Raw genomic sequence first — 15,416 nt, 5'->3', positions numbered from 1 at the left:
CTGCTCAATCTAATAATCCTCATTCCTAAAGGGAACTATGTATGATGTCAGCCTCTTTTCTGGACCATCTACTGCAGTCCTTGTTTTATAGTTAACATACAACACTACGGAAAGGTATCAGGAGGCACGCGGTACTGAAGGCTGCACAGTCTCACTGCATGTATCTCACTCAATACAAGGCTGGAAATCAGGACTCTAGCTCAACAGAGATCTAGGTCTTACTCCTCCCAATTTCATGGGAAGCCACTCTTTCCTTAAAATAGGTTTACTTTTGAAAAGAGCATAAGCAAATCAGCTGCAGCTACCTCAGTCGAGGGGTTGCAGACCTCCACAGCCCCAAGTGAAAGCACAAAGGGTAGGCAACAGGGTGGTGCATAGAGCCCCAGAGCGCCACGCAGGGTGAGGGAAAGCTGTGCTAGAAGCTGCAAGCCATCAGGTGACAGAGGGACCAAAGCAAAGGAGACGCGGTCATCCTACCTCCTCATCTAGCTGTGCACACTGCTGTTCCACATCCACGGAAGGCAAAATGGAAAGGAAAACAACACTTTAAAATGTTGCAGTTATCGGTCACCCACAGACACTGACCAGACACCACAGGCTGACCTACCTGGCTGTCACGGGGCCCAGGAGGCCGTGGCCGGGCTGCCTGGCGGAGCTGCCCCTCCAGCCTTTGGATCTCCTGCTGGAACTCTTCACGCTCATGCTCACGTTCAGCAGCCTGCTCCTGGAACAAGAAGCCACATGTGAGAACCGTACTTTGGGGAAACGTGACAAAGCCAAGGACTGAGGCTCCAACCACACACACACATCAGATGTGTCTGCTGACCCCGTAACATCCCCTTCGCCATGGTCAGTTTTTCAAAATGGAGCTAAGAGAAGACATCTAATGATAAATTGCAAAGGAGATCTCTGACAAAACCATGGCATTTTGAAGCTGTTGGGTAGGAAGCCACAGTTAATCACAGACAGCTTTGCTCTCTGTAGAAAAACAGACTACAGACACCTCCGAGGATGCGAGAACACAGCTGGACTGCCAGAGATTTCTCCCAAGACCAAGGGAAGAAATATGGGTCAAGAAGATGCCAGAGCCGGGCGGTGGTGGTGCACGCCTTTAATCTCAGCACTCGGGAGGCAGAGCCAGGCGGATCTCTGTGAGTTCGAGGCCAGCCTGGGCTACCAAGTGAGTCCCAGGAAAGGCGCAAAGCTACACAGAGAAACCCTGTCTCAAAACACCAAAAAAAAAAAAAAAAAAAAAAAAAAAAAAGAAGATGCCAGAATACTCACTCAGAATCACCTTCACAACATGCAGGCAAGATCCAAGTACCCACCGTGGTCAAGGCACAAGGCCATTCAGATGAGTATCACACACCAGCCTGCAGCATGACGGCAGAGAAGCTACCCGTGCTCGAGTAAGTTTAAGTGATGTAAACAAAAAAACTTCTTACATCCATGAACTGACGCTGGCTACGTAAATGCTTGTCCAGTGCAGCCAGCTGCTGCTTCAGGGTGGCCACTTCTTCAGTCAGCTGGGCACAGCCCCGGTGCTGTACAAGCTGGTCCTCCAACTCAGACTCCAAGACTCGCATCTGAGAGAGCAGGTTGGCACGGTCCTTCTCAGACTGCTTTCTGGCCTCCCACTGGTCTCTGGTTAGAGATTCCACTTCCTTCTGCAGAGCTAAGGATGCCAAGAAAACAGACATGGAGTCCTACCTCAGAGCATGGACTGCACCAGGCAGGGCTCATGAAACAGGAATGGTGATTGTCAGCGCCCGACCTTGGCAGACTGCTCATAGGAACCGGAAGGGGAATGGCAGAGACAACTTAGGAAAGAGCAGTCACCACATCCGGCTGCCCTGAGAGTGAGATTCAAGCATGGCCCCCATGGAAAAAGCCAAGCATCACCTATCTCCAATACCTTCCCCTCTGCAGAGCTGTGACAAAGGACCTGAGCCAGCCTGTCTCCTGTCAGACTGTAAGCCCACATCCTAACATACCCACAACTCTGTAAGACATTCTCTGAAAATGCAAATTACTTCTGAAAACAAAAATCACATCTTTTAAGTGAAAACTGGCTAAAATTTAGAAGCCTAATATGAGTGTGTCCTGAAGTCAGGGGTGGTGGTGCACACCTTTAATCCCAGCACTTGGGAGGCAGAAGCAGGTGAAGCCCCGTAAGTTCAAGGCCAGCCTGGTCTACATAGAGTTCTAGGACAGCCAGGGCTACATAGACAGACCCTGTCTCAACCACCCCTGTTTAAAAAAAAAAAAAAAAAAAAAAAAAAGTGTGTGTGTCCTGGTAAATCAGTGGCACATCATAATATTCTGAAAATCTGTCTGCATTTGCATTCTCCAACATGAATTCAGCATGAGGTAAAGCCTCTACCCTACTGACAGACTAGTGGGAAGGGGAAACAGTGGCTCTGGAGAACCACTCACAGAGCTGGTGACAAATCCTGAGTGATCAAAAGGCAGAAACATGACTTTCATAAATTCTTACTTTCATTTCACCAGCACTCCAAACTGTCGATCTTTTCTGATAAACTAGCCCCATGAACGTAACATTCTCAACAAATTTCCATGCTGGGAAGGTAGCAGGTAGCGGTTACAGTACACTGTCCGTAAACATGCAGTTATAACAACGCCGTTCACAAACTTGAATTAAGGGGGGAAGGGGGGGGGGTGTCTAAGCTTGGCCAGCTGGCACTGCCTCATCGTGAAGAAATACACAGGCCCCTTTAAAGTCTGATGACACCACCTTCCATTTCACTTCACTGAGGGTGGGGCATGGCTGTGGAGCTGGGGAGCTGGGGACCTGATGGGAAGTCAAACAAGGCATAAAGCCACAGGCAGGCCCAGACCCTCCCAGGTCACCTGCCAGTAGCCCTGCCCAGGGACCTGACCCAACAAATGCCCTAATGGCTACAAAGCATCAATTCTTGCAAAACAGCACAAACAGGACTTAAAATTGCAGAAGTCATTCTGCAATAGAGAAAAGAGTAAATTATCAATGGAACATCAAAATGGGACAATGTTGCCATTTTTAATGAATGATTATTAAGACTATAATATCATTCAGTAATTTGTCACAAAAGCTCTTTTTTCCTCTTAGTAAGTAATTGGAAAAATCTGATGCAAACATACAGTAGATCATGCAGAGCTCACACTCTTTACAAACCTGTGTCCTTGTGTATTGCAGAGATGGGAGTGCCTACAACAGGAAACAAACCATCACAGGGAAGGAAAGAACCCAGACCAAGAACCCGGACCAAGAACCTGGACCAAGAACCCGGACCTAGAACCCAGACCAAGAACCCAGACCTAGAACCCGGACCAAGCAAAAGCCAGCAGCACTCCAGGCAGCATTGAGGCCCTGCACATCCATGACACTACTGACTGCCCTCAAGTGGACATAAAGCCCAGTACCCAGGGGGTTCAGGAGTTCATTTTAGAGGAAAACAGACAGTAAAGATGACACTATCCCCAAAGTAGCCACAACATACACCTAAAGAAATGAAGTAATACCCAAGAAAAGTGAGGCAGAATGGAATTCTCAAGGTTCCTGGGAAGTTGTTCCATATTTGCAGGACCCCAGGTGGCTTGAGGTCATCCCAGGAAGCCTGTGGCCAAGGAAGCCACAGATACAATGTTGGCTCAGGGCAAGAGAGGCCAACTGGATATGAACAATTCAGAACAACAGCCCCAGGGTGGAAGGGTAAAGAGACAAGACTGAAAACTAAAGCTGTGTAAACAATCCCATGTGAATCCCAGCCGGGAAGACCACAGAGACCTTGCAGTGACAAAGCCCAACGGAGAAGAGATTTCCTGGGGCCAGAAGGCCAAAGAGATGTTCTTGTACTGGCCCAGCCTCATCCTGGGTCTCTGCCTGGAACCCACAGGCACTACCCAGCCACAGTGCTGCCCAGAACATCAGGACACACTGTGTGACTGCTGGAGACAAAAATTAGGGGAAAGGCAGTGACAGCCCCAAAGATTCCCAAAGCAGCTCAGGATAGGCACGTGGGCTACATCAGTAGGCTGAGAATAATTTAATAGTCCCTGGGCTCTGAGACTCTATCTACTACATCAAGGTGTCCAGGGACAGGATTCAGGCACAGAGTAAGCACAAGAAGGGGCCAGGCCTTGAAAACTGTTCCAGAATAGAAAAGGAGCCCTCTCTAACAGAAAGTAAGACATTTAACAGAATGGGCTGAGAGCAGAAAACTCATCTTACACACACGATGGGGACAGAGGGAAGCACCAGAGGGGTTACCGAAAACCTGTGAAGAGGACAGAGTGATGCTTATGACCTCGAGTATCAAGGAGGAGAATGGGCCCAAGGGTCACGCTTGCCCACTATGTTCCACAGAAGGAAAACGAAAATAAAGGAATAGAAAAAAACATACAGGAAAAGAAAATATAGAGGGCAAGGCACACACAGAAGTGGAAATGTTGCTGACAAGTCAAAAATAACCTGCTAATGCAGCAGTGTATGTTTCTTGTTTAATCCATTTTCATTTTAAACATTTACAGCTAAATATATAAAATTGGATGAACTTGGTGGCATGCTATAATCCCAGCACTCAGGACACTGAGACAGGAGGGTGGCTGAAGGACTAGCCACAACACAGTAAGACCCTGTGCCTCCAGAAAGTAAAGATCTGATTTGGAAAGTATATTATGGTTTGAAAATCTCGGATGTTTCCTCAAAATCTCCTATGTTAAAAGGCATGGTCCCAAGCCGGGCGGTGGTGGTGCACGCCTTTAATCCCAGCACTCGGGAGGCAGAGCCAAGCAGATCTCTGTGAGTTCGAGGCCAGCCTGGGCTACCAAGTGAGTTCCAGGAAAGGCGCAAAGCTACACAGAGAAACCCTGTCTCGAAAAACAAAACAAAAAAAAAAAAAACCAAAAAAAAAAAAAAAAAAGGCATGGTCCCAAAAAGCTGTTTTCTGAATTGGGGCCTCTGGGAGGGGCTGTATCATGAGGCTCTGACATCGCCAGTGGATGAATCCTTTGCTACAGTCACAGCCTAACAGACTGGGGTGAGAGCTGTGTTATAAACGTGAGAGCTCTCCCTTTCCTCCCTGACTGCAGTGAGACAGATGAGTAGCTTTCCTATTACTCATTTCTACCATGACACGCACGCTGCCTCTCTGCAGGCCTAAAGCCAAGTAGTCATGTCTGAAACCTCCAAGACCATGAGCAAAAGAAACTCCTCCCTGAAGCTGTTTATCTCGGCAACTCCGCTATAGTGGCTTCAGGCCAGCTAGTGCACAGAACTGGTACCAGACACTTTACTTCAGTACGATTTTAGGACAGTTCATTTTCCAGAGCTTGATACATTAACCTGCTGCCCTAAGGTATTACCTTCCCCAGGAGGCACAACTAGCTCATCAGCAATGTCAGCCTTTAAGACCATCTCCCTCTGGACCACTACAGAGCAACTGGATGCTGCATCCTACCAGTTGTCCCTCCTGTGGCCTGTCTTTCCCATAAAACATTCCACACAACCATGGAATCCCACAGACATGCCTCCTAGCTTTTCATATTTCCACCTCTGGAAAGACCAAGTTTATTTACATGGACACTGGGATCAGCTGCTACACCCCATCCCCCACCCCATCCCCTCAGCCTTCCATCAGCTGATGCACCCCATCCCGCTCAAACATCCACCATCACCATCTCTCACCAGCTTCTCTTTCTTTTGCTTCATTAGTGAAAGTTTCCTTCTGGTTCCACAAGGCAGAATTTTCTTCCCTCAGAGAAACCAGTTCCTGGGCTGCTTGCTGCAGCTGCTTCCGCAGGTTCTCGAGCTCCAGGATCAGCTGCTGTTCCGACTCCTCCTTTTTGCCCAGTGCCTCCTGCAGATCAGCTTTCTCTACCTTGAATCCTTCCAGGAGACCTAAAAGACAGGCCAAGTGCAGAGATATGCCAACCTATGGGGACAGATGAGAGACTGCCGGGGCCTGTACAAAATGTTGATGTGGTCTGAGCACTAGAAGATCAGAGCAGGTCACTCCTAGTGAGGAGGCACAGGGTTAATAACCCTCAGTGAAGGGGGCTGGTTCTTCAGACAAGGCCAGAGCCCTGAAGATAACTGCACACCAGCGAGCCCATTTATCTGTGCAGACACCAAAGCTCTGTGACAGGATGGTCATAGGCAGAACAGGGCACCATCTGATGTCTAAAAGACACTGATCCACAGAACAGAAAAGCCCAGTGCCAAGTGACAGCAGGCGTTCCAGGGCCCTCTAAGTCCACAAACAGACTCATCACCAACTCAGGTTCCCTGAGCCAATGATACTTAGCAAATAAAACTTTGACTGAGGGACAAAGCTGGTACCTCGCCCTGACAAGGTCTGTCTAGACAATCTGCTGTTAAAGACCCTGCTCCCATGCTTTCCGCAGGACAGACCTATCTACTTCCAGGCCAGCATGGGTGAAGCAGGATGCCTCCCTCCAGTCACACAGTGTGCCACTCACCCTCTGCTGTGTGCAGCTCCAGTGCCAGCCCATCCTTGGCCGCACTCTCCTGCCTCAGGCGTTCCAACAGCTCCTGCTGCTTCTGCACAGCCTGCGCTATCTCCTCATTCCTATGATGGAACTCCTTCTCAACACAACAGTGGAGCTGGCGTGCTTCCTCTAGCTGTTGAAATACGTTTGAACGTCATAACTACATATAAAAAATCCAGAGGGTATGAAGAGGAGGAGAGAGGAACAGAGTGGGTGGGTGGGGAACTTAAGTTAATATCAGTAGAATTCTAGTACACCAAGACCCCAGGGTCATCACCAGCAGAGCCAGTGCTGAGTGACATTGCCATGGCAACAGTCTCTACCTGGTTAACAGCTCCTCATCAGCTGCCTTTACCATCCCCTCCCAGCATTTGTGTCTCAGCTGGAACTTCCAGGCCATCCACAGGACTAAATGGACCTCTAAACACAAAACACCTACACGCCACTGCCCCCAGCAGAAAACAGAGCATCCAGGCCCAGGTACTCCCTTAGCTCCTCACTAATAGCACAACTCTGGCCTTTCTTGGGGCTCAAGATGTCCACTGGCCTCTAAGGTCCTTTGCTTCTTCCTTGAAAATGGTCCAGAGGCCACTTGTAATTTGTCTATCCTCCTATCCTCCAACAGGCTGCTTCCTCCTGGTTCTGCCCCTTCCTGCAGCCAAGGTCAAACGTAGTTCCGCAAGAGAGGCCTGTCTGACTGCAACTCCACCCATGGCCTTCAGCTACCAACCTTGCATCAGCTTCAGAGAGCTCCTGTACCTCCCGCAAGGCTCTGCTCCCATGACAGGGAGTGATAGATCCTTTAACATCTCCCAAAATCCTTCCCCAAAGACACATGCTCCACAAGGCAAGACTTTTTTGGTTTTTATTTTGTTTTTCAAGACAGGGTCTCTCTGTAGCTCTGGCTGTCCTTGAACTCAGAGATCCAACAAACAAGACTTAATGAAACAGTAGGTCCTTAGCAGCCCTGTGGTGCTTGCTAGGATACTCTCACTGCAAAGTGTGGTCCTCTGGGCCGTTAGATGCTCTCAGAATGGGTGGCTTCCTTACAGAAGCACACAGAGGCCATCCAAAGCACCTGATTATAGTAAGATTCCAGACATGTTGGTTCCTGAGACAGGACAGTAGGTCCCACTACAGAACTTAAGATTTGGTGGGTGAGGAAGAAGCAAGAACTGGAAACTCCAGTTTTCAACACCTGGGAGGAAACACTCACTCTACAGCAATGTTTCACACAAAACCACTTACTTTGTTAACTGCTAACTTCAGAAAAAGAATCTCATTCATTGTTTCCATATCTGCATATTTATTTATTTACTTATTTTGGGGGTTTTTCAAGATAGGGTTTCTCTGTGTAACAGCTCTGGCTGTCCTAAAACTCACTTTGTAGACCAGGCTGGCCTCGAATTCACAGAGATCTGCCTGCTTCTGTCCCCCAAGTGCTGGGATTAAAGGCATGCGCCACTGCCCAGCTGATGTTTCTAGTTAATATCTTTTCCAATTACCTAAAAACATTCTAAAAAATTAACAAAAAAGACCATTTCTTAGTGATAATCTCCAAATATAAAACATTAGTAGACAGTAAAGCCTAAAAAGTAGATTTGCAAACTTTTTTTTTTTTTTTTAAAGACAGGGTTTCACTACAGCCCTGACTGGCCTGGAACTTGCTATCAGACCAGGCTGGCCTCCTAAGTGCTGAGATTAAAAGTATGTGCTGCCCCACCTGGCCCTGTGCTGCTTTTGAGACAGGATCTCATTTAGCCTAGGCTGGCCTCAAACTCTCTTAAACAGAAGATGACTTGGAACTCCTAATCCCTGTTCCCACCCCCTCCTCCATGCTAGGATCACAGGCATGCACCACCACGCCCAGTCCACACAGTGCTGAGGATCAACCCGGAGCCTTTACCAACTGAACCACACCCCCAGGAGAGATCTGTTTTAACTCAATCACATAAACAAAGATTCTAGCTGTCATTCTCACTGACACTTCCGAGAGAATTTTGGTTCAGAAAAAGACTTCAACTAAAGCAGCCTGGATGAGATCACTCAGTAGTAACAAACATCAAAATCAACAAGGGCAAGCAAACAGCACCCTGAAAAGGTCAGGGGTTTCTGCCTCTCAACACCTAAGTGTTACAAAGGGTAGCGGGAGCGGCCATGGACTCAGATCTATGGGAAAGATGAAGATTCTCTTCGTAGCCTGAAGGTTGGAAGAAAGGAGAATCAGAAACACCACAGTGACAGCGGTAACAACCATCCAGCCAGCTCGGTCAGGGTGTCACCTGTCTACCCACCTCTCCACTGGTCTCTGGTATGGGCCTCACCTGTTTGGAGGAGTCCAGGGCCATCTCCAGGAGGCCATCCACAGCCGTGCTGAGGCTCTGGTAGACTTTCCTGATCGGCTGCTCACATTCCAGTGTATTCTCGGGGCTCATAAAAAAGCTTTCACATACATGACTGCTAATTTCAGACACTGAAGATGTCTCTGCCCCTTCAGGCAAAGTTCTGTCTACCTCCAGTAGACCCTCGTCAGACCACATATCGCCAAGGGCTGCGGCTGCAGACAGACAAAGAGATACCCACATCTTCCCTCAGCGAGCTCATCATCCACTTGAAGAATTTAGGGAGAGGTAGCGGATAACTCACTTCCTTAGCAAAATAGCAACCAACCCTGAGAACCAGATAATTTTACCTAGGCCTGACCCTTGCCCTCCCAGAGCATGGGAACTGACAGCGAGCACAGCTCCTGGGGACATGCTAGGACCCCTTCCCAGCACACACATCCCAAACAGGAGACCCATCTTGGGCACGTACCTGCTAACCGGGCGTCACTTGTCTCTGCAGCATCCACATGGTCCAGGAGGAGCCCTGCGCGCTCACTGATCCGGCTCTTGAGGGTGACAGCTGCCTTCAGTGTTTCTCCAAACAAATCAAGCAGTCTCCTCAGAGCATCTCGGAGTACTTTCCTAAGATAGAAAACAATGGTCATCGGCTTGGCCCTGGGAATCCTCCAGACCCTTCGCAAATGCTAACCACCCAACTACAAATGTCAAGTAGGGTCCAAAGTCCTAAGACAATGTCTCAAAGGTCACCATTCTCTGACCTTGACACTAAGCCAACACAGGAAAGGCTTACACAAGGAAACTACTCTTTTCTTGTGGGGGGGGGGGGGGAGGGGGATTGGTTACAGGGAACAAAACAGGACCTCAGTTAAATAATGGATTTCCCTACTGTTTGGTAAAATGTGAAGAGCTGGCAAAGTGTCAGGTATCCAGGTAGTTAATGTTAAGTCTTTAAGACTCAAGAACGACATGGCTGGTGTCTCTCTCTAAACCCCAGATGTCAATCTGTTCAGAAACCCCACAGCAAGCACAGTGGGCTGGGAGACAACGGCAGCGGTGATGTTGCTAGCTAAGCAGCCATGTGACAGCGAAGCACCGACCCTTCGCTCCGAGCCAGGTCTGCATCAGCCCTGAGCATGCAGATGAGAGTGGCGCCCTCCTGGTTCTCCCGCTCCCTCCTCTGCTGCAGCCTCTCCAGCTCAGCTCGGCACTCTTCTATCTCCCGACTCAGCGACAAGACCTGGCCTTTCAGCTGTCGAGAAAAAGTGCTAGAGCTCAGTTAAAACAAGTAACTGCAGAAAATGCCATCACAATTTTCATATTACATTTAATAGAAAATGACAAATGAGGACCATGAGGCTGATTAAAGGCGAAAGTATTGGTTTTTCCTTCATCATTTATTACTTAGCAAAGAAGTATATGTAAAGAACTTCTACTTGTTCCTGATGCTAGAGAAATGAATGGGCAGATTCATAGAATTCATCTCACAAATAATAATTCAAAAAACAGAGGCGAGCTAGGGGTGGTGGCTCAAGAGGCAGAAGTATCTCTGAATCTGGGGCTAGCCTGGTCTACATAATGAGTTCTAGGAGAGCTAGGGCTATGTAAAGAGATGCTGTCTCAAAAAAATAAAACCAAACCAAAACCAAACAAAACAGAGGCTCAGCATCTCAGCAGTTCAGGACAGGTAGTAGGCAGACCGCTTTCACACTGCTGGCTACATGGGCTTCCTACGTTGTCTTAAGCAGGAGCCAGATCCCAGTAATCTGATGTAGCTTAGCTTCCATGGGAAAGACACCAGCCAGAGCACCCTTAATTCAAGGGTCTTTGGCCTGGGCCAGCTGTGAGTGACAGAGACTTTCTAAGAGTCCACGGGTCTGTGTAGCTGACTGAAGGTTTTTCTGTGAGTCAGGAGATGCCAGCCTGCTGTCCAGGGAGCAGCATGTAATTGCACACAGGTAAAGCCACAGAACACGTGGCAACATATAGATGAACAGAAATGGGCTGAGTTTAAGTGTAAGAGCTAGTCAGTGGTAGGCCTGAGCTAATGGCTGAGCAGTTTTAATTAATATAAGCCTCTGTGTGTTTACTTGGGGGATGTGAGTGGGAGAGATTTGTCCCAACTGTCGACAGGCCGGGACACAGGAAAACTACCAACTACAGGTCTGTTGACATGAACATGGGTACCCTCAAATGAAAGAGAAAAGTATAAAGAAGACCACAATTGCCATCCATGCCTGTGGAGACACCAGGCAGAACATAGCAGATATGCCCTCTGGTCAAACAGAAGCACCTCTCCATCCCTAATGCACATCCACATCTGTGTCAGGGCAGAGATCAGCTGACATACTCCAGGTTAGGAAGAGACAAGGAGCCAAAGATAAGGGGCCTCCAGGTAGAGAAGCTGCACACTGCACAGCACCAAGCTGGGAGCATACCTACCCACGACACAAGAGTGCTACAGCAGGACACAGTTGGGCCAATGGCCCACGAGAAGTAAACAGCCTAGAAAGCACAAAAATTACACAGGCTATGCTAGAGAGGATGGCTCAGCAGTTAAGAGCATTTGGACAATCATGAAGACTGGATTCAGTTCTCGGCACCCATGTAACAACCCAGCTCCGAGAGAGTCAGAGACAACAGGATCACAGGGACTTGGTGGCTTCCATCTTCCAAAACATGAGTCCCAGGTTCAAGCAAATATCCTGCCTCAAAAGAATAGGTAGAGTGATAGAAGAGAACATTTGAGACTTTTGGCCTTCTGCACGCACACACACACACTTAAAAAGGAAGAAAGGACAGCAGGACAGAGAGCAGAGGAGTAAGGAGTGTAATTCTGTATCAGCTCACGACACAGAAGCTGACTGTAAGCAGTGTCAGTGCAGAGACCACAAAAATATCCAGACTCCATAAAACCACTGGCTGAGTCAGGCTAATACATAGGTAGCTGGAATTAAAAAACAGAAAAGTTAAGTTTCAAGATAGAAAACAACGACCAAGGGACAGAAAATTAACAGCACACACCAAATGCTACCAGCACATGAAACTATGTGCTGGACAATTTAAGGCAGAACTGTGGCTCTCCAACTTCGGGTGTGCAACAGACACCTGGCACATCCATGTTTGACCCTACAAGTCGCCCTGGAGGTGGCTATACCCATGACTAATGGCTGACATACTCCTGGAGCTTTGTCTACCTACTAATCACATTCTGTTCACTCACATTTGGGTTATGGGGGCTAAGAGCCTTCTAGCAACATCAGTCAAAAAAAGAAGTACAAGCAAACATCTTAGAAAAACTGGATTTTAAAAAGAAAGGCCAAGCACTGAGGGGGTTGTGGGAGTTCTGGGCCAGTCTGGACTATGTGACATGGTCCTGTCCAAAAAAAAAAAAATGCAAGAGCTAAACAACCAAAAAGGATTGAAGAAATGACCAGGCTCTGCAGGGAGAGGAAAATCATAATAATATTATTAAGAAAATTAAATCTAACCACATGAAAGAAGCATGTTCTAACTCAGGAGTGAGTAACTTCAAGGGTTAGAAACAGCAGTTTGTTGGTACCTACTGACAGGTATTATAAGTTAGCATTTATCATGCAGGTAGAGCACCTCTAATGTGAAAATTCAAAACCCAAAGTGCTGCGAACTCAGATATCTGTGTTCAGACATGATGCCAAAGCGGGAAATTCTACACCTGACCTGTGAGTGGGTTACAGTCAGAATATAAGTGCACTAAAAATACTATAAAAGATTACCTTCAAGCTATGAGAAATATAAAGGAACTTTGTGTTTAGACTTGGATCCCATCCTGAAGATATTGTATAAATACTTTAAAATCTGAAAAAAAAATTAAAATATTACTAGTCCCAAGCATATTTGTACCTCAACCTGAAGTAAAAATTATTTTAAACTAACGGTAATTTGCCATTCTGGAGCTTTATTTACTCAAGTGAAAAGATCACGTGGAAAAAAAGTCTTTAGATTACGAATCCTATTCAAATGGTGGTTTAAGATGGGGTTTACTTCTGGATAGAGAATATTAGGAATGTAAAAGAATTACCTTTTGAGATGAAAAGTTTACTTTGGCTTAAAAGAGAAACAGTAGATGAGTATGTTTGAGCCTTTGAGACCAATGGCAATTATCAACACACTCTGCATGTTTAAACCTAATTTCATGAAGGCTTTTCATTATCTTAACCTGTAGAACAGCACCTACCGGATAGAATGATTTTTGGTCTTTGTACTTCAACACTGACAGTTTCTTAAAGGAGTTGCTAAGGAGAATGTGATTTATAGCTAGCAGTGAAAACGCCAAATGCTGCTTTTTGTTTTTGTTTTCTTAAATTTGGTTTTTCGAGACAGGATTTCTGTGTAGCTCTGGCTGTTCTGGAACTCACTCTGTAGACCAGGCTGGCCTCGAACTCATAGCTCCTCCTGCCTCTGCCTCATGAGTGCTGGGATTAAAGGTGTGCCATCACTGCCTGGTGCCAAATACTGTTAATACCTTTGATTCAGTTTTTTTTTTTGTTGTTGTTGTTGTTGTTGTTTCTCTTTTCGGTGCTCACTACAAATTCTAAATAGTTAAAATGGCTTATCAGATAATTTCTGATGACATAAATACTGCTCTGTTTTTATCCCATCTATTTTTAACTGGTATGTCATGGTGTTCTGTACTTTTTACTCATATAGGGTCAAAGTGAAAATTACAATTTCAAATTTATTAAGTTATACTCCGTAACTGATAACCTTTGTTTATACTTGGCCAACTTTATGGTATAGTAGTAACTGAGAGAACTGATAAAATGGCAGAAGTACAGAGTTTCTTCAATAGTAAACAGATATTACACTACTAAACGTGGCTTTTCTACACGCATGGTCCAGTAACTTTACTCAATTCAGTATTTAATCATTTATTAATGTTTTCAGCACCTCTGGTAATGAATTTAAGTTACAGAAATTGTCAAATAGTCTTAATATAAAAAATAAAACTGGATGTTGAAATAAGTTTGATACTTTTTATAAAGAGTTATGTGGTAACTTAAAAAATTAAATTGAGGGTTGAGGAGATGGCTCAGTAAGTAAAGGTGCTTGTTGCACACTACAAGGACCTGAGTTCAAATCCCAAGCATCCAAGTAAAAAGCCTGGTATGCCTACATGCTCAGGTAATGTCAGCAATGTTAGGGGCAGAGACAGGAGGGTCAGGTTCCCAGTTAGGATAGACTGCAAAGTAAGATCCTATTTCAAACAAAGAAACAAAACACCTAAACCTCTAGTCCACACTTCTAAGCACAAATCTAGCTAGTAAAAGATGGGCAGGAGTTCTACAAACTCAGTAAGGGACATTACTACAAACAGTCATTCCAAAGTCTTAGTGCCTCCATCCCACAAAGAAACCACGCGTCAAAGTCAATTCAATCACAACCATCAGGGCCTTCTGGGATAGTCCTAGCCCAAATGAGAGTGAGGGGCAGAGCACCATGACTAGGGATGGAGCCCCAAGACTCCAGAGGCTCCCAAGGGGAGGGAGATGGGAGAGGTCAGAAGGCAGCACTCATGAGAACTCAGACCTTGGCTGCCTGGCAAACAGCCCCCCTATCTCATGCCCTCCCATATGGAGGGAGAATGTCTATATAAAATAGGGAAGGTCCATCAGGCAAGATGAGCCTCAGCACTGTGCCCACTTCCCCAGAAAGTCCAGCATGGTATCACATGCCTGTAATATCAGCACTTGGAGACAGAGGAACATTGAGGATTATGGATTCAAAGCCAGTAGGGACAACAAAACCAGATCCTGACTCAAAACAAAACAATCATAAATCTGAACTAATCCACAAAAGTACCTGGCGGTGGTGGTGCACACCTTTGATCCCAGAACTTGGGAGGCAGAGGCAGGTGGATCTCTGTGAGTTCAAGGCCAGCCTGGTCTACAGAGCAAGTACTAGAGCAGCCAGGACAGAAATCCTGTCTCAAAAAAAAAAAAAAAAAAAAAAAAAAAAAAAAAAAAAAATTCACAAAAGTGTGTAAGAAGGAAAAAAAACTTTTCAAAAACAGAAAAAAATACCAAAAGATACAAGCAGGTATTTCACATATGAAAACCACAAACTTACTATAAACATATGAAGAGATGCTCATCTTATTAGCAAATAAGGAAATGCAAATTAAGGCACATGACATCATTTCATAGCCACAAAACCAGCAGGACAAGTAGGGCTGAACAGACAAGTAGGGTGTGAAGTGTGGGAAGAGCACGGGCACTTTCAGTAGTGAGTCTAGAATGACCTAATCATGTTGGATACGTGCAGAGCACTCTAAGTGAGCACTGTTAGAGCTTGCGAAGTTTCGCACCCTTATGACGGGAGACACAAAGGAAAAATCACAGTAACTTAACTGATTAAAGTAGAAAGGCCCTACTTTGATAACGTCACAAAATGAGGCACTACACTTCACAGACCATGCTGGTCCTCAGCTGCACAACAGAGGCCACTAAGCCAGCAAAATGGCTCGGTGGCTAACGGCACTTGCTGGCAAGCCTGACCACCTGAGTTCAAGACCCGATTCCCACA

At 46.3% G+C, this 15,416-nt stretch overlaps 1 protein-coding gene across 4 annotated transcripts in view; it reads right to left on the bottom strand.

The window, feature by feature from the left end:
- Pcnt (pericentrin) overlaps positions 1-15,416 on the bottom strand; it is a 109,418-nt gene that overhangs the window by 51,725 nt on the left and 42,277 nt on the right. For 2 of the 4 annotated variants that reach the window (XM_059243819.1, XM_059243820.1), the window contains exons 5-12: positions 9,953-10,104; positions 9,325-9,476; positions 8,835-9,067; positions 6,481-6,643; positions 5,687-5,899; positions 1,446-1,675; positions 608-724; positions 478-501 (exon numbers count right to left, since the gene is read on the bottom strand). In XM_059243819.1, the coding sequence (XP_059099802.1) occupies positions 478-501; positions 608-724; positions 1,446-1,675; positions 5,687-5,899; positions 6,481-6,643; positions 8,835-9,067; positions 9,325-9,476; positions 9,953-10,104 (1,284 nt within the window). The remainder of the gene's footprint in view (positions 1-477; positions 502-607; positions 725-1,445; positions 1,676-5,686; positions 5,900-6,480; positions 6,644-8,834; positions 9,068-9,324; positions 9,477-9,952; positions 10,105-15,416) is intronic. The other 2 variants (XM_059243821.1, XM_059243818.1) reach the window with 2 other exon arrangements.

This window comes from Peromyscus eremicus, chromosome 16_21 (genome assembly GCF_949786415.1).
Source record: "Peromyscus eremicus chromosome 16_21, PerEre_H2_v1, whole genome shotgun sequence".
Classification (NCBI taxonomy): Eukaryota; Metazoa; Chordata; class Mammalia; order Rodentia; family Cricetidae; genus Peromyscus; species Peromyscus eremicus.
This window is presented reverse-complemented; position numbering and strand designations above follow the sequence as displayed.